General features: G+C 33.8%; 1 protein-coding gene across 6 annotated transcripts in view; it reads right to left on the bottom strand.

The window, feature by feature from the left end:
* The window catches only part of CSMD3 (CUB and Sushi multiple domains 3), a 610641-nt gene that overhangs the window by 492518 nt on the left and 95456 nt on the right, over positions 1–22667 (bottom strand). For all 6 annotated transcript variants that reach the window (XM_027645674.1, XM_027645676.1, XM_027645678.1 and 3 more), the window contains exon 3: positions 4199–4311. In XM_027645674.1, the coding sequence (XP_027501475.1) occupies positions 4199–4311 (113 nt within the window). The remainder of the gene's footprint in view (positions 1–4198; positions 4312–22667) is intronic.

Raw genomic sequence — 22667 nt, 5'->3', positions numbered from 1 at the left:
GAATGGTACAATAAAGTCAAACTCTGATAAGTACCTTTCATGTTTTCTGTTTCCCTGAATATACAGCAATTTTATCACTGTATCATGTGCTGTGGAGAGTAGATACAAGCCCATGAACACGCATTAGTGGAATGTTTTCCATCCAAGCTAGTATTCCAAGATAAGAAGGATATGTTAGATAATTTTATGGGACTTTGTAGACAGTGTGGCAGATATTCATACATTCAGACAAAAGATAGAAACTCCAGGAGCTTTATTTTCTTCTTGTTATCCAACAGGTTGAATGGAAGTAAAAATAGATAATATAGATTGCCTTATATTTAGCATGTTTTCTTGTTAGATTTAGTAAGTTTGGCTGTCAAAACAACAGTTTCCATTAGAAATGTATCTGCTTATGTAATTTAATCATTCTCTGTTTAAATTTTTCTTCATTTCCCTTCCCTTTCCAAAATATTAGGCAAATTCAATTTGATTCCATTTTTATTAAGGGGTTGCTGAAACAATGCAATGACAGAGGGCAGCCATACCCACAACAGTTATGGCAAAACGTAAACAGCAGCAACAAAAAGAGCCTATAATATTGTCAGGTAGTAAGCCTGATGACAACTTTACAGCTTAAAGTCTGTGGCTTTTATAACTCCAAACTGGCAAACAATTCTTCAGTGGACTTTTGTAGAGAGCACTCCAACACTAGACAATAATTCATTAGTATTCTTTTAAATTTTATACTATGTTAGAAGTGATATTATTAGCTTAATACATCTAGTACTTCATGAACCTTACCTAAATCCAAGCTTTAGATTATGTGTAGCCACATTTCTGAATTCTGATATGGAGGAGAGCTAAAAATAGGTTATTCTGTTTGTTCATTCTCTAGCTCTATACCAACTGCCAAAATTATTTTTAGCATCCACATCCTGGCACGTTTAAGTCCTACTAGTATTTCTGATCTACATGCTTCAATAATCCTGTACATCAGCTACTAATTTTTCTTTATATTGCTGAAAGAAATGCATGATAGGTCTTTAGAAGTCACTAGATGGAAATCCTGTTCTGTTAATAAACACCATCTGCTACCTTCTTTCCTTCCCCCATCTCCCATTATCCATAAAGACGTGATCTTTCTTGAAATTTTTAAAATTGTTCTCAAAGCCCTCTTAAAAACATTTCAGTAGAATTGCTGAATTCCATAGCAACAGTCCAGTACAAACATGAAGACCATTTCATTATTTATACAGTGTCTAATAATTCAGTTTTACAATTCAGCTTTAAAATTATGTGCAGTAGTACAGACCAGAAAAAGTTACATTTCATACAACTATTATCAATAATTTCAATTCACCTCTAGGACATTCAGAGTTTTCTCTATAAGGATAACCTATATATTAAATTCTTCTTTTCTTTACAATGACCACTAGGATAGCACAAACATGTCTATCATATTTACCTTGAATAAAGATTATCATAAATTCTAGCAGTAAATTTCTTAATGGAGTCAATGATTTTAGTAATGTCAGCTACCTGTTTAGTAGCTGTAAAATAACACAGTAAGAACAAAAGAAGCACTGTTCAAAGCAGGGCTAGGTCCACTGAAGCCTCTTGCTGTATGGTCCAAGCTGCTATGCTGCTTTCTTTCTCAGCAGCTGTATTTCCCCTCCTGTACTCTCAATGAATAAAGCTGCTTATGTATCTTAGGACAACAGGAAATGGAAAAGTGCATCAAATTCTTCTATTTTGAAACCAAATAATCTCATCAGAAATAAAATAAAAAGGACACAGCTGCACTGTGACTTAGCCTAAATTATCAAATAGATGATTAAGTATAGCGTTTCTCCTCCATACATTAATACCTACACATGTTGCACAGAGTCTGAAAGATAATTAAAAAAAAAAAAAGTGCCAGAAACCTCTCCTGAAAAAATCAGGCACAGGATCAGAAACTTAGAACTTCCCCATTTCTCACCCCAACCAGTAATGCTGTGTCACTAGACAGAAATAAAATTATAAATTACTGCTGGTAATTATTGTAGCTCCAGTTTTTCCTTTTCTGTTCTCACTGTAAGTGAAGTCTATTTCTTTTGGGTAATTTGTTCCAGTTTTCTCTCATGAAATCATTTTTCTCCAAGGGTATTGTGCTAGATAGAGAGGTATATTTATCAGATGTGTTCTTTTCCAAATAATAAAGAAACTGAACATAAAGAAGTATGTGCATAGTGTACCAAAGATAACTCAAATATGCCACTTGATATTGAGAAAAGAAAGAGGGTGAGGAGAAAAGGAAGGAGAAGAGACACGGACGGTGGGACACAAAGTAAAGACTAAGGCTTATGATACTGATGTTAGGAATCTAGAGTGGGCATTTCTGTGGTCTCCCGTGCACTTGGTTTGACTAAATGCAGTTGCAATGGCTCCCATATGGTGGATCAGCGTAGTCTTTCTATTAATGATATAATTTTATATCTTTTCATACACATTTTTATTCTCAGGAGATTAGAAAATGACTACGTTCCACTGTGTTATGATCAAGAAAATTCATCACATATTCATATTTCCTACAGATTCTGTCAGGTAATCTGGAGTTTCTTGTCAACTTTCAGCTCAACTGCAAATTTGTCAAGAGCATAAGAAGCTAGAGAAAGAGATGTTTGCAGGCTTTGTTTTTAGGTTTTGGGTTTTTTTTTTAATAGTGAACAGTAATGCATCCCATATAACCATCTACCTATGTTTTCTATTTTCAAGCATTTCAAAGCAAAGTGTTTTAAATTATCTCTGATTATGAAATGCATATTCCCTCTCTTTCAAATCATAACTGGGTCTAATCCCTTCAGATATATGGCTCTACTGCTCACTCTAGCCTCTCATTCCACCTCTATCATTTTGCTTTATTGCAATGACAGGTTGCTAATTATTTCTGTCTTAAATTTCAAATTACAAATCCATAATGAAGCATGAAATTATGTGATCTGATATTTAGGGGTACTAAGTATGCAGATGTTTCATCAGGAAGCTAAGAAGGAGTTACTGGGCAATCACAATTTTTGAAAATTGGATACTAGGAAGAACCAGAACTTAAAATGTTGATTGCAGGGTTATACACATTCAGAAAGAGTATAAGATAAGAAATGGAAATTGCCCTGATGTGATTCTCATTTAAATACATCTTTTCTCTCAAGTCAAGGAAGGATACATGAAATGAATGTAATGTAATGAGCTTTCATTTCTTTGCTGTCTGGGTATAAAGACAGGTAGCTTCACAGGAAATCAGAAAAATGGGTATTTACAGAAAAATTCTCTGGTTGAATGAAGTTGCCTTGATGCAGGTCTTAAAACAGTAGATCTGGCTGTGGAAGGATCATTGAATTAAAACTCTGGGATCTAGCCTAACTTCTTCAAATTCTTAATTTCACAAAATAAAACCTCAGTTTCAAAAAAGATTAATATCAAGTTCAAGGAAACAAATTTATATTTTGTTCAACAACAACAGCCTCAGAACTTCTCCAGGTAGTTTATTATAGCTACAGTCTTGATGATGGAGACACTTACTGGAAGCAGAAAGAGCAAGTGTCTTTACATCAAGTGTCTTAAAAAAAAAAAATGGGGAAAAAAAATGCAAAATCAAAAAAAACCCCAAAACACAAAGAACAATAGCAAAGGAAAAGAGAAAAACAACAATTTCTTTGTATATCCTATAAACACAAGTTAGAGTTCACAGTTCCAGTAGCAAGAAATAGATTTAAAAAAGAAAATGCATGATATAAACAACTCTTGAAACACTACTCAAGTGAGCTTGATTACAAACAAGATCCTTCCTGCAACATACATACAATACTACGAACTTCTGGACTTCAGGAATACATATTCCAGCTCATTTACTTAATGTCTGTGTGAAAACTGCAGACAATTGTGAAAATTCCAATAGGGAAGTAGCTTTGTGTCATTTCAGAGAACTGAGTCAGCATGTCCCCTGTGTCAACATATGAGAAGGAATCCGTCCATGAAACTTGCAGATATATGCATCTGAATGCATCTGATGCATCTGAAACTATGCATCTGAATGACTGTATGAAAAGCAAATATTGCAACTTGGATAAGGTTATAAATGTGTATTTGTATAAATTTCTGTGGGATGTTTTGTTTTGTTATGTATAGAGCTCAGAAAGAAAAAAAAGTACAGAATATTTTGTTAAGAATGTCTTACCTTCATAGTACACTTTAAACCCATGAGCACTAACTGCAAAGTCACTTGTCAAGCGAAGTGAAAATACAGATTTTGTACTTGTCACAGGTGGAGGAAGATGAAATCCTGTTAACCTAAGAAACAAAAAAGTGCAACTCATGGTTAATTGTCTGAAAAAAAATGTGTGCGACAGGTTGCTTTCAAACAATATTCAATCATCAAAAGGACAACTGGTTTAAAAATATATAGTTTATATTACTTGAAAAAATGATTTTTATATGGTAATTGAGGCATTCATGTTAAATTTGACCGTCTTTCATGGACACTGAACCAGGTAAGGTACATCAGTTTGAAAAAAACATATTTAATACAGATGACAGTAAGATATAGAAACTGAACTTTAAAAATGGTTCAGATTATCACTAGATGAAAGAAATAAAACAAGCAAGCAAATCACAAACCACCAGACAATTTACACTCCTTAGAGTTATGTTCAAAATTGTATTGCAGTGCATATTTTACACAAGTCTCTGCTAAAATTTGTAGGGGCTGAACTTTTACACAGTAATATGATGAAAGAAAGGGGATCATGATTCACTTTAATGAGGGAATTTAATATTATTTAAACTATGCACTTTAGCCTCAGAGAAGAAATTTCTGATTTCAAGACAGAGGAAATGCAAGGAACATCATCATGAAATCACACATTCATAAAGAAAGCTCTCTTGCAAGGAATTGCGGTGTTGTTAGAGTTTGTGGTTTTGGTGTTGTTTGTATGTTTGGTTTTGTTTTGTTCTATTAAAACCACTATGTTTGAGACACAGATGCAAGGAAAGTCTTTGTGTACTCAGCACTGCTGATATGCTCTGCTGATACTCACTTCTACACATTCTTTTCATTTGATGTACATGTGCTAACACTTAATTTCCTCAAGTCTAGGAGAACAACCTCATCAGAGTTCATACTAGACTAACAGCCCATAGTGTTTACCTGTCGAAATTGCCTAAAGAACAAGCTGAAGAATTTAGCTGTATATACTCACCAGTGAAATCTAGACATATCTTTAGAGACCAGTTAGCCATGTGTGGAAGATTGTGTAGCAGATTAGGATGAATTATTTTATTAATGATTGACATAAAATTATTTTGATGTGTTTGAAAATGGTCCCTTATTGTACTTTTTACTTTGAATTTAGAATTACAGAAAAATTTAGATCGGAAGGGACCTGTGGAGCTCAAGTAGTTCAACCTACTGTTCAAAGTGGGTTTAAAGTCAGTTTAGTCCAGGTTGCTCAAGATTTACATTTTCCCTTTCCATTCTTAGAACAAATTCTCTGTGGTCTTTTGTTTGTTTAGGATTTGAGGGGATTGGTTTAGTTTGTTTTCTTGGGTTATTTTTTTAGGTTGGTGTTGGTTTGTTTTTTTTTTTTAAATACAACTATATAAATAGCTACATAGGTTGGTCTGAGGACCCTTAAAAAAATGTAAACTCTGATATTTTTATTGGAATAAATGGCATATATATTTAATTTTGCTTGATAGAAGTATTACAAACACCAATGCTGTTTACTGGTGCTTTAATACATTTGTTGCTGCTTGTACTGAAATTCAGTCTCAGTCTTGTTCTGAAATTGAAAATTAACTGATGAGTTATGTCCTGCCATTATCAGTATTTCTAATCTCATCAGTGTGAAGGACATAGAGTGATGAGAAGCCCAGAATTCAAAAGGTCAGGAAATTATTTGCTAAAAAAAAATTGTAATTGCAATATTAACATTTCTTTAATGTTTTATTTATTTTTAGATTTAAGATACCTTTAGATGAGTTCTATGTACTGTACTGGTAATTTACCATGAGACTTATTTGCTGTGGGGATCCTAAAAAGTTTTTTATTGTTCTTTGATGCCTATCTACCTGGTGTCCTTGATATTCTAAATTAATGGTATTCTATAGATGTTTTATCTTAAGCAATCTTTGGAAAAAAAAACAAACCAAAACATGACAACTCCACCACAATACAATAGCCAATGTATGTCACTGGTTACAGTCATGACAGGTATGAAAGCCAAATTATAATAGTACTCATATCACATAACCAGAAAATTTAAAACAATGAACAAAAGAAGCAATGGTCCCTAAAGAAGTATATATACATATTTTATATGTAGCAAGTCATCAGTGTGTGCATCTAGAAACCTACTCCTTGTTTTATCATTGGTAATCTTATGAATTATGTCACTAAACCAAGACTAGATTAAAGAATTTCAGTTAATATGAAAAGGTGCAGAAATATTTACACAATATTTAGGATTATGGAAATGTATTTTTATTTGATTATGAGATTTTGTTTTCTAACAGTAAAACAAAGTAATCAAATGATCACGTCTCCCAAACAGGCATATACATAATTCTTTGATAAGTCAGTATCAATGCAATTTTCCCAACAGCTTGGTCATTAACCAAAAAATACATTAATCCATTGGTAAGTATCAACACTTCAAAATAAGTTGATCTAATGTAAACCAAAACCAATAATTTGAATAAAACTTTAACTTGCATCACACAGTAGATCTTGCTGGTGTCTATTTAGCTACTCAATACTTTTAAAGACTTGTGGATATAAACACATATCCAGCAGAAAATAAATACATAGTTATCCCCAAGTATTTAATTTTATGAGTGGTACATATGCACAGCTTAGATGGGTAGGGGATTTTTAAACTGAACACATATATTACTAACACAGCAAACAGTACAGCTCCTCATGAAAAACAGATCATTATAAGAGCCATTTGATACCATTTAGCTTTCATGGGTGGGCCTTTTATAACCATCATTATGCTGCACTTAGGATAATCTTGTTTCCTTAATTTGGTTGCTACACTTAAATTGATAGGAAGAAATGCAGAGGTTTTACTCCTGGTTTAGTAGATGCAAAATTCATCAAAATTTTTAATTAAGAAAAAATTAACATGCAAATATCACTCAGTAAAACACCAAAGATTTTCAGAAAGGAATGTAATGTAATTCACTCAGACAACTGAAATAATACTTGAGTAATATTCATTGGGTACAAGGCATTGACCTCAGAGCTTAAGTCCCATTTGCATGTTAAATTCTACAATGTTAGCTAGAATAGTTTCCACTGCCCATTAAAATGAAACATAGCAAGCACATCATAACTGCAGCACAGATATGTCAGATAAGCAGCAAAATACCAGTAAGATAATTTACGTGCATAGGCCTGATTACCACTTTAGTTATGACAAGGTAGTCATAACTAAATGTCTGAGTACCCCATAAAAGTAAAAAAAAAAAGGTGGAACACATGAAAAACAAGAAGTCATCTCCTTAAACTGATATCATCTGCATACCAAACATGTTTAAAATTTAAATTTCCCATTGAAGCTGAGGGTTTTTTTTTTATCTACAGCAATTTTCCATCTTACTTTCTCTTTGTATATTTCATTCCATTTGTATCAATTTTTTTAAAATTTAAAATATCTAATGGATTTATTCAGGAGACTGTCTATTGCAGTTTTAGACACTCTGAGGTACTTGAAACATCAGCTCAGAGTTGGTAGATATGACATTAGACCAACATGAGATCCTTATACTTCTGGAAAGATGGAGGCCAGGCAGGATCCCTTAGGGATTTTATATGTGCCTACATCTTATGTTACGCTCTTCAATCATTCCTTTATAGCCTACCACTTTGGAAGAAGAAATTTATAGTAGGACAGATGGACTTTCTTATTCTATTTTTGGGTGGGATTTTCATTCACCTGGTCCTAACCTTCTTTCCCTTTTTGATTTGTGGATTGGTTCATTCAGTGTTCCCTGACCTCATAAAGAGATCCTATAAGTAATTGATACTGGCTCATGTAGCTAGAAACCATGGGAGCTAAAAGACAATGTCAACAGAAGTCTGAGAAGAAAACACAATTCCTTCTGTCTCAATTCTTTAAAAAAATAATTTTGAATTGTGACATTCTACTTGAGTATTTGATTGAGGTGATGCAGTTCAGCTACAAAGTATCATGAAACACAGAATAGAGATAAAAATTTGCAAATGAATACACTGCATACTAATAACTATGTTTGCTTTGTTCTTGCTAGTGTCTTACAAGCTTGTCAGGCACCTAACATCCACAACAAATGGATACATTATGTGTGTCCAAGACTACAGACAATTCTGGGAGTACAGGAAAAGGTTGAGAGATATTTTTATTTATTAGCTTTACTATGGTAGAAAGATCAGATGTTCATCCTGAAAAACTTGTCTACAGAAATTCTAAAACTCCGGTATTTAAATATAGTGAAAATAAAGATGACATGTCATTTGGAGACACAATATACATTCAAAATTTAGATATTATTTGCATGTTGCGTTATGATGCTTTGTAAAGTAGTTTCAGTAACGTGAATCTGGCAAGGTTTTTCTAATCACCTTGAAGTGTAAGAATGGAGAACAGAAATCTGGATTACCTTGGAGCCAGAGAAAAGGTCATATGAGATATGTCATTAAATTACTCCAAGTAGACCCAAGACTGCAGAGAAGAAAATCTCCATCATCACCATCATACTTTTCGGCAAAGAATTAATCCTACAGGTTGCTTGCCATAACTACCCTGTGGTGCCACTTTATCCTCCCGAGGAAAACCAAAGCAGTTGAGGATCCAAAAGGACATCAGAACATGAGAATACCACCAGAGAAAGTAGATTCTTGGAAGATTCTGTACAATTTTAACTGTATTTTCAATGGGATTTTTTTTAAAAAATTACTTGAAGTATGAGTGTTAGCAATATTGGAAGTAGATTAGTGATAATAAATGTTATATTCACTGTTATATTTTTATTTGTTAAGAATTCTTGGGAAAATAAGACAGATTTTATTTGAGTCCTCAGATGTCTCTAACTACTCAGGATGCAAGTGCAGAAAATTTCCGGATGTACAAATAAAGTGACTAAAGGATGTCTGTTTTCAGGTGAGAGACTAGTTTTGAAGGATTCTCTGTCATATGTATTCTCTGACTCCATCCTTATTTATTTTTTTCAGTAATGGAAGAAGTCAAATGGAGTCTGAAACAAAACACTGTCTTATGGATGCAAGAATTTATTAATATTCTGTCCCTATTAATTCAAATACTGATATGTTTGCATTTATATGAAAATCCGTAGCAATATTTTTTTTGTTTTGTAAGTTATTGAAAATGACATAATTATTTTCTTTCAAACATGTAATTTACAGAGTGTGTCACTCTTTTTCTTCCTCCTGTGAGTTACTATACTCTGTCACGTGCTGTAGATTCACAAAAAAAAAGGCACCTACAGTTGATCTGTTTTCCTTTTTTATTTTAAAAGATTATGACTCCAAGAGTAATTACAATATTTCCATTATCATTTCTTTCACTCTCTTTTTTTAATCATTTTAAAATGACAAATCATCTTAGATTTGTGGTTTTCAAGCTTTTAGAGTCCTGACTGGAAATTTCTGAAGTTTGATCTATCATTTGTTTTCCGCTTTTACCTTGGTTCTTGAGATAAATCTTAAACCATATATCAAGTGAACATTACCTGCATGCTGGACTTTAAACTCATCAGGCCTTAAGGAAAGACCAGTGCCCAGCTGCGGGATCAAAATAGAGCAATCTTTTCATAAAAAGTTAAAACTATGGAAAGCAATCTCAATTAGTAAAACAAAAGTGCTCCTAGATAAATAGTTTACTTGAGATTGCGATGTGGTAAAGAAGATGACTGGATTTCCTCACTATCTGTAGATCTTAGATATTTGTTGCTTGACAAAGCATTGATCACTCCTTTAAATATGTAACTTTTAAAAATGTATTTTAACAGCTCTTTGTTTTGCTGTTAGTTTCTTTTTTTTTTCAAGTCCACAAAATTCTAGCTTTTCTGAAGTGTGTTAGTGATTTCCAAAGAAAATACAGTTCCTCTAGAAGATTTTAGCTTGGATTGGATAGTATACAAAGAGATTTTAAGTGAATAGTAGTCTTTCACTTCATCACAATAAACTTTTGATTAGCTTGTAGAAATTTTACAGCAGGAAGAGTTTTAGTCTAATCTGAAAAGTGTAAGAAATGTTTGTCTCTAATTTATATAAAATAATGCAGAAGTATAAAATGCAAAACATGACATGTCAACCAATCATAACTTTGACTGTAAAATTAAAGTGTCAAAGCCCATCCATTCTCACTTTTAGTCTGATCTCCAAAGAACTGTTTATTCTTAATGTCATTAGGAGAAGATGGAATATGCATAATAAGAAACATGCCAAATATAAAATAAAAGTATGCAAAATGAACTTTTTTATACATTCATTGAGAATCTTCCCCACAGATAAAGCCAAAGTTTCTGAAGACAACAGAAATATTATTCCATAGTTAGCTCTTTACAGGAAATATTTCTAATTATATTTTTTGTTTTTCTAATATCAATGTAATTTTTCTTTTCCTACCATGATGAAATTTTGGGTTCAGTGACACATATGCAAATTGATAAACCTCAGAGAATAGAACTCTTGAAATCCACAGTACATAAACAAATGAAGCTGCATCACCAGAGGATTTCTCCCGTTAAGGTAACTATAATCCTACTACCAGTTGTTTCATTTGTTATGTCCATTAACACTGTATCTACTATTTATGCTGTTATTATTTATCTCGTTTTTAATACTTGGCAAATAAAAACATCCTATACTCAGTGAGGTGCTCCTGGGGCTTGGTTTTGTTGGATCACATGCTGATGAATTCATTAAAAAAACATAAAACCCTAACAAATAAACAAAAAAACCAAACAAACCATCAGCAGAAGGCATTGTTTATTTGAATTTTCTAAGATAAAATCATGATCTTCTCGCTTAATTTGCTACTGCATTTGTTATGATCAGCATCTAATTGACCAAAATAACAGGGTTCTGCAGTATTTTTTTCTAGACACAATTTTGTATTTGTCTAATATTCATCAAATATTTGGTTCTGAGGATACTATTCCCATACTTCTACAATTCACGGCATTTTCTTATTTTCAATACTGAGATATTAAAAAGAAGATGTGATTACTTAACAAAGTATGAATTTTGAATTCTCAGTGTATCCAATCTGACACCCCATATTTTGATTGTCATATATTTAGCTGCCCTCTTACATGGCAATGTAAAATCTAACATCTGTTTCTCTTCAGTCTGTTCTGTGGTCTTTTTTGCCCATATCTCTTCCATAATAATTCATCAGACATGTAAGCATCTGTGCTGGTTTTGACTGAGGTGGAGTTAATTCTCTTCACAGTGACTAATATGTTTTGTATTTGTACTGAAAACAGCACTGATAATACAGGGATGCTTTTGTTGCTGTTGAGCAGTGTTTACCCTGAGCCAAGGCCTTTGCTGCCTCCTGTGCTGTCACACTGGTGAGGGAAATGGGGGTGAATATGAAGTTTGGAGGAGACACACCTGGGATAGCTGACCCCAAATGACCAAAAGGAGGTCCCGTACCATATGGCATCATGTTCATTATACAAAGCTGGGGAAGATGAAGGAAGGGGAGATGTTTGGAGTGATGACATTTGTCTTCCCGAGTCACTGTTAGGTGTGATGGGGCCTTGCTCTCCTGGAGGTGGGAACACCCGCCTGCCCATGGGAAGCCGTAAATTCCTTCTTTTGTTTTGCTTGCATGTGCAGTTTTTGCTTTCTCTGTTAATCTGTCTTTGTCTCAACCTATGAGTTTTCACACTTTTACCCTTTTATTTCTCCTCCCTGTCTCCCTGATGGGGGAGTGAGGGAATGGATGTGCGGTGCTTACTTTAGCCAGCTGGGGTTAAACCACAACAGCCTCTCTGATCTCTGAAGAGCAAACTGAGCATCTACCAGCAGAAAGTTTCAAAAGCTCTGCAAACTATTAAAGTAGCAGTAGCAGTCAACCATAAATGGTAGTCAACAGAAAGGCTAGGAAAGTCAAGGAAATATGCTTTCAAACATTAAATTATATATTTCACTACCAAGATCTTTGATGAAACAAAATGTCTTCTGTGTCATTAAATACATTATTCAAACATCACCGGTGCTTTTAAGTATATGAAAGAGCAACTAAATAATTTATTTCAAAACATAAAGTTATGTACAACTGTTAACTACATATATATTGCTTTTGAATAACACCATGCACCTTTAAAGTGATCCAGAACATATTAAGCAATGCTTCTGCTCCTTCTTGGAAACTGGATAGTTCATATTTCACACACAAAGGCATACAGGTCATTCAGTTTGAAGTATATCTCATGCTGTTGGATTTCTATATCAAATTCCACAACCTAATGCTTGAGATGCAGCTCTAACCATTTTAGCATCTTTTACTCTATCAGTATCAACTGTAAAGTAGCATGAATGCCACAAGCGAAAGGAGATTTTTTTCACTCCTGTTATTGTTTTCCCATGCAGTTTACCAAAATTGCATTAATCTTCCCCAAAAAATAAAAAGGAATTTTTTCATATTGAAAATATGAAAAATACATGTGAAAGTTACTGTAAACAGATTGCTTGGATATCCAAAAATATTCATTCCATAGCACAAGAAAACAGAATAAATCAGGTTGGAAGGACCTCGGGAGGTGTCTATTCCAACCTCTTGCTCAAGCAAAGGAGGGGCAGGTGTGAGGTCAGTCCAGGTTGTTCAGGGATTTATACAATTAAATCTACAAGCAGAGACATGGCCTAGCCTCTCTGGGCATTCAGGGCCAATCCTTAACTGTCCATGAGACATACTCTGTCAGCCTCTGTCACATGATCTAAGTAACAGACCTAAGCAACCACAAATATCACAGGAGAGAGGACCTTGCAATTCTAACATGCTTACTCCGATGACACACACCAAGGTCAGAAAGCACTGTTCTCCCAGCAAAGGGAGAAAAGAATATGATACCAGTCCAAAGAATATGATACCAGTATTCGGGCTTGTTTTAAAAGACCTAACCTCTGTAGAGAGACAGTTCTTTTTCACAGCCCTTAATTTAAATATAATCATGGAGCCTAGAAAGCTTTGGGTTGTGAGGCACCTTTAAGTCCAAGTCCCCTGCAGAAACATATTCAACCAGAAATGCAGCTGCTCAGAACCCCATCCTACTTGGCCTTGAATAACTCCAAGGATGGGGCATCTACCACCTCCCTGGGCAACCTGATCCACTGTTTCACGACCCTCACTGTAAAATATTTCTTCATTATATCTAGCCTGAATCTACCATCTTTTAGTTTAAAACCATTAACCTTTGTCGTATCACTGCAGGCCTATAATAGTCTGTCTCTATTTTTCCTATAAGCCTCCCTTAAGTACTGAAAGGCCGCAATAGGTGATTCTAGAACCTCCAGCAGAGAGGATGGGAAAAAATCTCAGAGGACAAAACTAAGGAAATATAGAGGTTGCCAAAGTTGAGAAGTATGATGTTTAATATGTCAATCTGCTAAACTGATGGTGAAAGATAAATTTCACTGTAGAATTCATAGTGAGTTTTACTCTTTATTATCACAGCAGTGAAAGCAAACTTATTCCCACATAAAAAAATGCTATAAACCTTTGTTAGTACTATCATTATTTATTTTTATACAGATCTTACAAGATCATTTCTACATCAAGTAGATGTACAAAGTGCATCAAGCGCTGAATTGCTAGCCAGTTGAAGGAGGTGATTGTCCCACTCTGCACTGGTGCGGCCTCACCTCAAGTACTATGTGCAGTTTGGGTGCCATAATATAACAAAAATATAAAGCTGAGAGTGGCCAAAGGTGGCCTTGAGGGGAAGCCGCCTGAGGAGCAGCTGAGGTCGCTTGGTCTGTTCAGCCTGGAGAAGAGGAGACTGAGGGGAGACCTCATTGCAGTTACAACTTCCTCCTGAGGGGAAGAGGAGGGGCAGGCACTGATCTCTTCTCTGTGGTGAGCAGCAATAGGACCCAAGAGAACACAATGATTCTATGATTCCACATTCACACAAAGGTACACTACTTTCCTTATTTTCCAGTATACATTTGGGGTGGGGTTTCTGAGTTACTTCTTAAACTTTTATTTCTTGGCTAGATCAAAGAACGGAAAAAAAAAACCCTCTCACATTTAAAAAAAAAAAAAATTAGTACACCTGAATGTTTCTTAGAGTAAAAGAACACTATTTACATCCTGAATATGAATTTAAGTTTCCGAAGATGTGTGAGTCTTACATCTAACCTGATGGATAACATCAACAATATTTCCATGATTATATATTTCTGACTGCTTTATTAACTGCCAAAGTAAAACTAATTTCTTATCAGATTTTCAATGCTGTGGCCTTTTCTCACATCCTTATTCTATGCACCAACCCATGCAACCATGCCTTTCTAAGCTTTGAGCAGAACAGACAATGTCCTAACAGCAAGTTCCAAGAATGTCCAAGGCTAAAAAGTCCAGAAACAATAGTAGCTAACTCAAATGAGGATCAAATAAGCTCCAAAAGAATTCTCGTGGATTGGATCACACAATCACTCATGATGTCAACCAAGTCATTCACTCAATACACACTCACAACGATTAATCAGATTGAAAAGTGTCAAATTAAAACTGGCAAGGTGAAGTTCAATTACCTCACTGAACTAGTTCTTTAATTAATCCAAAAGTTTAAAAGCATTCAGAAATGTAACATGTAACTGATAAGTACATTCAGAGTTAAGCAGTATATCACTGATGGAACAGCTAGAGATTTAGGAAGGGTATGAAAATCTTGTGATTCAAGAAATCAATTAATATCTAGGCAGTGAGTTAAACTGAGGCTCTGTAATGTACAGATTTCATGCGTGCTTTGGGTGCAGGTGTCAAGGTTTCAGTAGTGGTGAAGGCTCTGTGAGGAGAGGCCAGGAGTTGCCCTGTGCTGGACAGAGACAGTTCCAGCCAACTCCAGTGGACCCACTGCAGAATGCACCTGAGTCCATCAACAAAATTGGTGGCATCACTATGAAAACATATTTAAGAAGGGGTAAAAGGCTGCACAAGCATTGAGGAAAAAAGTGAAAAACAGACCTGTGAACACCAACACCAGAGAAGGACAAGTGCTCCAGGCAACATAGCAGAGATTCCCCTGCATCCCATGGAGAACTATGCTAGAGCATGTATGCCCTCTCTAGCCACACAAGATCAGATGGATATTGCCTGAAGTTATTGAAGCCCATGGAGGACAGGCTGGACTAGGGAAAAGCGTAACCAAAAAGAGGCAGCAGATAGGTAGGCACTAACCACAACTCCACATTCCCCATCTCCTTGGTGCTGCTCAGGGAAGGGGAAGGTAGAGAGATAAATGAAGTTGAGCCTGAGAAGAAAATGGTAGGGATGGAGAGGAGATGTTTTAGCTCATGTCTTTATTTCTCACCATCCTGCTCTCTTTATAATTGGCAATTAATTAAAATAATTTTCCTGAAATTGAGTCATTTTTGCCTGTGATTATGTCCTGGCTTGGGTTGGAATAGGGTTAATTAATTCTATCCCAGTTGAAACCAAGAAAGTAATTTGGTAAGTGATCTCCTGGACTTATCTTGACCCAGGAGTTTTTCCATCTTATTTTCTCTTGTTGTCCTGTTCTTGAAGGGGAGTGATGGAGTGGCTGGTGGGCATCTGGCAGACAGCCAAGGTCAACTCAGTACAACCTTTAATGTTCTTTCTTACATGCCAATTCAGAACAAACACTTTTTAAATCCCAGAAGTGTATTGGAAAGAGATAACACTTCTCTACTGAATAATAGACAATTAAGCTTGAATCTCTTTAGGGTTTAAGTTTTTGGGTGTCTTTGTGTGCATTCATGTGTACATGTTGACAAGTAATTAAAGATGTTGAATTGCAGCTGAGAGTATTGCAAGATTGAACTGCAACATCCTAGTAGATTTTCCTTCCAAGGAAGTAGTCACTTACCCACTGAATCAGGAAGAAAGTAAGAAATGTAAAGGTTTCCTTAAAAGCATGCCAACTAAAATATGAATAGGAGTAACTCCTACAATTTTAACATGTATATTCAATCAGTTTAAAATAAGTAAACAGAATTTGCCTTTATAAAACAAAAGAAACTAGATTGAGCAGAAGTGGTTGACTGGGTTCAAGTTTTACTCTCACTGAAAATTGTAATAAAAATATGTTATACTTTATTCAAAAATTCATTAACAAATTGACATATGATTTATGAACTAATTTATTTTTGTCAAATGACAATTTTTCCCTGTCAAAATGCAAAACTGCTCATGCAATCTATTATTTTATAAAATAATGATCATAGGTCAAGGCTGAACATTTTAAATTGAACAACTGCTTTGAACTAAACAATAAAGTACTCATCAGGTTCTGGTATCATCATTATATTCTTTATAAAACAAGTTTCTAAAAACTGCCATCATCCATTATTAGCATGAAACTTTTCTTATATAACTGTCCACTTTTTTTTAGCATCAGAAATGAAATAGACTTTATAAATTATTATCTTTCCTACAGCAGTCAATTTATTTTAATATATAAAAATATCAAGAAGAACTTCAAATGATAAGAAGAACTAGACATCCCACTACCATACAAATAGTCTTTAAAAATCTCTAGGGTGTAGATTTGCCTGCTTCTTGGGGAGAAAAACTGGTCAGAACAAAATGTATCAAAATTATAACTTGGGGAGTACTTGAAAGCATCCTAGATCCTTAAAGTAACTAGAACAAAAAAAAAAAAAAAAGAAACAAATAGAACATATTTTAGCCTCTAGCAGCTAGAACATTGTGACAATATAGTTTATTGTCCTCATCTTCTTAAATCTGGATAAAAATATACAGTACATTTTAGCAGATCTTGGAGCTTTCAAAACATCAAAGGAGAGGAACCTGCTCCTTCCAGTTTTGCCAGAGTTCTGACACTGACTTCACACCAGTTCCAGTGATTTGCACACTTCTCTTGATGTGAATTCATTTAACCACTCCGATGAAGAGCTAATGCTTCAAAATAAACCCACATCAATTCAGTCATCAAAGGGAAGCATATCCACAAAATGATATGCCTGCGGAGTGCCAGAGCCAATGGAAAAGAAGTGAAGGATAACACTGCCAGATTCAGAGGAACATGGGAGACGGATTTGCTTCTGTGAGTGACAACAAGCTTTTAGATGAGTTGGACTATCTTTTGTAACTTTGCCTTAATGTGTGAAAATAGCGCAATATGGAAAGGAGAGATGCCATATTTTGCTTATCACTGTTGTACATGCCAGGAACTTCCAGAACAGCCTCAACTTATACTAAATATTCTGTAGAGATTTGGAATTCATCCACGAGCAAAAGGTTTATGACATTATCACCACACATGTTATTTCTGTTCTGGTACAGAGATAAAGTTGTAGTAGAAAGACATGTGAAGGAGGAAAAACTATCTGCATACATTTCAGAATCTATGCATTTAATATGAAAAAGTCAGTATTATAATATTGAGTAACTGCAACATATAGAATAAAACTTACCTAGCTAGAAAACTGACTGCAATAGCTAAAAAAACCCAAAAAACCAAAACCAACCAACAAATAACACAAAACAAAAAAAGCAAGCAAGCAAACACAAACGCCAAAACAATAAACAAAATAAAATGAAAAGGCCACCATGGACTTTATTTCATCCTTTTCTTCCAGAAAACTTTCACTCTGAGTCAAAAAGAACCTACTTTTCTCACAGGCCCCCTGTTCACTTTAAAGGATAAAATAAGAAAATATAGACAGAGTATACGGAAAAGAGTAAGAGAGGAAGTCCAGAGGATGCTAGAATAAGACGTCTCTCCTCCAACTTTGGGTATGACTATGTTTCTACTTAGAGGCTGGAGCACATGGTGCTTCAAGGCAGAGTTTGAATCCCTTGCAGTAGAGAAACAAGTATGAATAAAGATATTATTTTCGACCACTGGAGGGAGAAATTAAGCTCTCAATTTCCCATATCCATTCTGAAATGCCCTTGGGGGTGGGAAGGGTAAAGAAGTCACAAAACAGACAACCAAATTAAACACAAAGTGGAGGAGAAGAAAGATAGGTTATAAAGGAAAACATTTTACATTTACAGATCTGAAATTCTTAAAAAGGCAGATCTGGGAAAAAAGTTGTGACACTTGAGGTGCTATTTATCCCATCAAACCATAAATGAGACCCTATAACAATCTTTATGAACCCAGAAAAGCAAAGGGTTCTAAATTAATGTATCTATTAAATAAGCTCAATACATACACTATGTAAGTATAAATTATATAAACATATGATTTTCAGTCTCATAGTAGGTAAGTAATTAATTAAATACTGTTTATTGCATGTAAGATACCGTAGTAAAACATCTAGCAGAAAAATGAAAAGCATTTTTTAAGGAAATCATACCTGAGTTTAAAATAGAAGGTAAGGTCCCACTTCCAAGGGAGAGAAATCTGAATTAAAAATTTGGACTTGGAAAATGTAGATTATTTTCCTTTTCAATTTTTCTCCTTCTCCTACAGAATGCATGTGTAGCTTTTCCCATTTCTATTCCCGCAAAACCAGAGAAGACATTCAAGGATGAAAAAACTATCCAGGTTATAATTAAGTTTCTGATGTCCTAAAAAATATTTCAATAATTAAGTGTAATTTTTCACATTAATTGACTGCTCTCTTCAAACATCTCCTATGATATGAAATGAAAATTAAAAAATACCAGTTATAAGAGTAATTTTTATTACATGAAACATTTTTAATCTAGTATAATATAACAGAAGAGTGTCAGGTGCCTTATTCTAACCTCCACTTTTTATAATCTTCCAGTAACTGATCCAACCAAGAGGAAATATTGCCAAAATTAACAAAGATGTACCACAATCATTTCATGAAAGAAATTTTCAAAAATTCCGTTACTTTTGCTGAAATCAAGTAAGAAAATGTAGCTAGTGTTTGTCTCTGTACTTAGGTTTGGATAATAGCTATGTGCTTATAAAATGTTATGTGCTTATAAAATGTTCATCTGTAAATAATTATAGATATGCAACTAGCATATACCTTGTAATAAATGGGCGTATGTTTAAATAAAAATAAATTTATAATAGAAATGCGAGTCCACTTAGCTGATCTATTTTGCAATCATCAAAGAATAGGTTAGTCTGTGTTATATGGATTCCATATCAGAGCCATTTTGACTGACATTAACAGAATCAGACAGTGGAATAAACAAGACTTTTAAGGGAAATAATCATTCATGCAAACAGGATATCTCACAGAAAAAAGAGAATGACTGAGGCACCCACATTTCATACCAACATAAGGAGTTACAGTTCTTACCTTTTACTACTGTAACTGATAAAAACAGTAAAATAAAAAGCGTATACAGGAAGTTTCAGACATTTTCATTGTCCTTGTATTATTGGGATATGTGTTTTATAAAAATTTTAAATATAACTTTTTCAAATCAGTGAGTCATATAATCCAAAATGTGAAATCAATTCAAAACTATTTTTGTACACAATCAATTTATGATAGCATATAGAGAGTAGGATTTTTTAGGACATTCAAAATTGGTCCTCTGTACCTTTCTTGAAATTTTACCTTTGAACTCAATAGCAAGAATAACTGACCACTACTCCAAATATCAATCTGGAAAAAACGACTTTGTTTAAGCAAACATATTTTTATTAAAAACAAGCAAACACAATAAATAAATTTGTTTGTGTGATGAAGGTTATAATTATTATTTTAAAAAAAAAAAAAAAGTAACTCCTGTTTTTGATATGACTTCTTCATGGCTTACTATCAGTTAAAAAATTTCCAGCAGCTGCATCACATAAATCAGTATTAAGAACCACTGCCATGTAAATCTGGATCACATTAGCATAATAATGAAACCTGGTATTACAGCACTGTTGATCAATAACCTTGTGTGGTTCTAAACAACAAGCAAATAATGTCCAATAACACTCTGAGGGAAAAAAAGAAAAAAGCCCAGGCTTAATTTCCCTGGACAATCATCAAGAAAATCGTAGGTACAGAAAGATTAAACATAGGTCATATTGTTAATTATATGTGCTAGGCCAGAAATAGAAACTTGTCTAGAGTATTTGTTGTTAAGGAATTTTTGTGATTTTGTAAACTTGGTAATTTAGTGAAATCCTAAAAAAAAATGATCTTCAAAAGAGATAGAACTGCAAATAGGAAATGCTTAAGTAAAAAAAGAAAATTATGAGATTATGATTTATCATGGTGGTCTTAGAAAAGTAGAACAGAGATGGATAAAACAATTTCATTGAGGAGTGTAGAATGGAATGGAATAAGAGATAAATTGTAGAAAATAGATAAATAGTGAAAACAATATTATGAAAAGAGGAAGGTACAAATACATCCAGTACTTATTTTTCATGTGAAACACTAGTCAAATCCATTATTTTTCACTTTAACGTCCGAAAAGAGAGACATCTTCATTCTAATTTTTTTTGCCCTACCTGTAAGCTTATAATATCTTATGGAATTTATTATACAGACACTGAGAATGAGACTTGTCCATATTATTGATATGTGGAAATATACTTATAATACTTTCTATAGTCTTTAATTTGGAAAAAAAAAAGCAACTTTAACTCATTTACAGAGTGAATAATATTTTTTCCTATCTCTGAGTTCTGCATTTTGGCCAACCAAGAGGTTTACTTGATTTTTTTTTTTTTTTTTTTTAATGCATGGAGGATTTTGTGATTTTTTATATTTTAAGTATTTTTTCAATTCTATATTTAAATATATTTTCACTTCCTGTATTCACTTGAAATCACAGAGGAAAGAAAAATAATTAATAGAGATTATTACTGCCATGACTCATTTTCCCATGGTCTGGATTAACAAGTTTACAATAGCACTTGGACTAGGTAAAGAATATTTTTACAATTTTCAACATCAGATTGCTATGAAAGGTGATTAACCTGATTTGCATGTCACTGTGACTTTTTCATCCAGGTTATATTTATAGACTTGGATTATCAAGCACCACAGTACATAATGAAGGCGGGAACCCAAGAATTTACTTAGCTTCAAATTAGAAAAATAAAAACCCAAACACTTTGACTTAATTCCAGATTTTACCATGGTAGCTAATTTTGTCAGTTTGAAAATAGTGTCCTTTAATATTTACTGTTTCCTTCAAATAGTAGAAATCTTTTTGCAACTTACCAACAGCTACTTTATAAATGACAACTGAAACACTTCAGTATATGAAAACTTACACTACAAAAGTAGCCTAAAAGTACTAAAAGTTCAGCTGTTATCAGCACTCAGATTTTGCCATTTTTGTGTATGTACAGTTTCATTTGGGAGTTTACATGGGTCTACTATGACCTTTACAGCATCTATCTCTTTTCATTCCTCTTATATCTCACTTTTTAGTTACTAAAGTTACTCTCTTTTTTTTTTTTAAACTGATGTAATAAAGATTTTATACATATATACTCTCTCTCCACAACCTTCCTCAGTTTTACATTTAGTAATTATTAGTTATATCATTACACTAGGTCCTTTTCATTTCAGCAGCACGCAACTTTCCACCCAAAAATAAAAGCTCCATTCATTGTAGATAGGTGCTGGTTACTCTAGAGAAGCTTTCTTATCAATAATTTAAATCACTTTGTAAAAGAGTGTTAGAGAAATGTTGATCTGCAGGCTTTAGCACTAGAAGTCTTTACTGGTTTCTTTCAGACCACAGTTAAGAACAAACAGCATTTGTCCAAAACAAGATTCCTTTTTCACAGTATTAGAAAATCTCAGTTGAAACTTAGTCTACTTATATAGTTTTAGTATGGTGGATATATAGAAAGTGACTTTAAACTGCCAGCAAGAAAAGTGAATCTATTTCATCTTAAAGGAAGTTCTAATATTGTTTAAAACTGGACAAAATACACATTTGTGTCTTCACACGATTTTTGTCATACTATAGGGCAGCAGCATTTAATTAGCAAAATTACTTCAGCCTTTTGAACAGATGTTATAGACGTATAGGAGCTAAGTTTCCCATACAACTTGAAGAGATGTCTAGTATATATGTTTCACAATGCAAAAATCAAAGCATATTGAACCATATAAGAAACCTGTATAAATTCGTGACTGAATTTGTAAATCCTAATAAAAAAGACACTTTTGCATAAATATCTGTGTTACTATATCTAGATCCCAAAGACTTTCACTGACTACAGAAGAACCAATGGCAAATTTGGAGATTTTTGTAATGCTACCAACACTTAGAAAGAAACTCTGGAAGGGTTTTTTGCCTTTTTTTTTTTTTTTTTGGTGGGGGGGTTGGCAGGATAAGTCACTCATCCATATCAATATATTCAGGGAATTCCAATATATTTTTGACATTAACTTGTTCTTAGGTAAATAATTTAGATGATAAAATATTCACTTCCAGCTGTGCAATGAATCTATAGGAGTCAGTAACAAGTGATCACAGTTAAAATTTAAGACAAATATTAGA

Source organism: Corapipo altera, unplaced genomic scaffold (genome assembly GCF_003945725.1).
Source record: "Corapipo altera isolate COAL_440 unplaced genomic scaffold, ASM394572v1 51, whole genome shotgun sequence".
In the NCBI taxonomy this organism is placed as follows: Eukaryota; Metazoa; Chordata; class Aves; order Passeriformes; family Pipridae; genus Corapipo; species Corapipo altera.
Note: the sequence above shows the minus strand (reverse complement) of the source record. Positions and strands in the feature narration are given on the sequence as shown.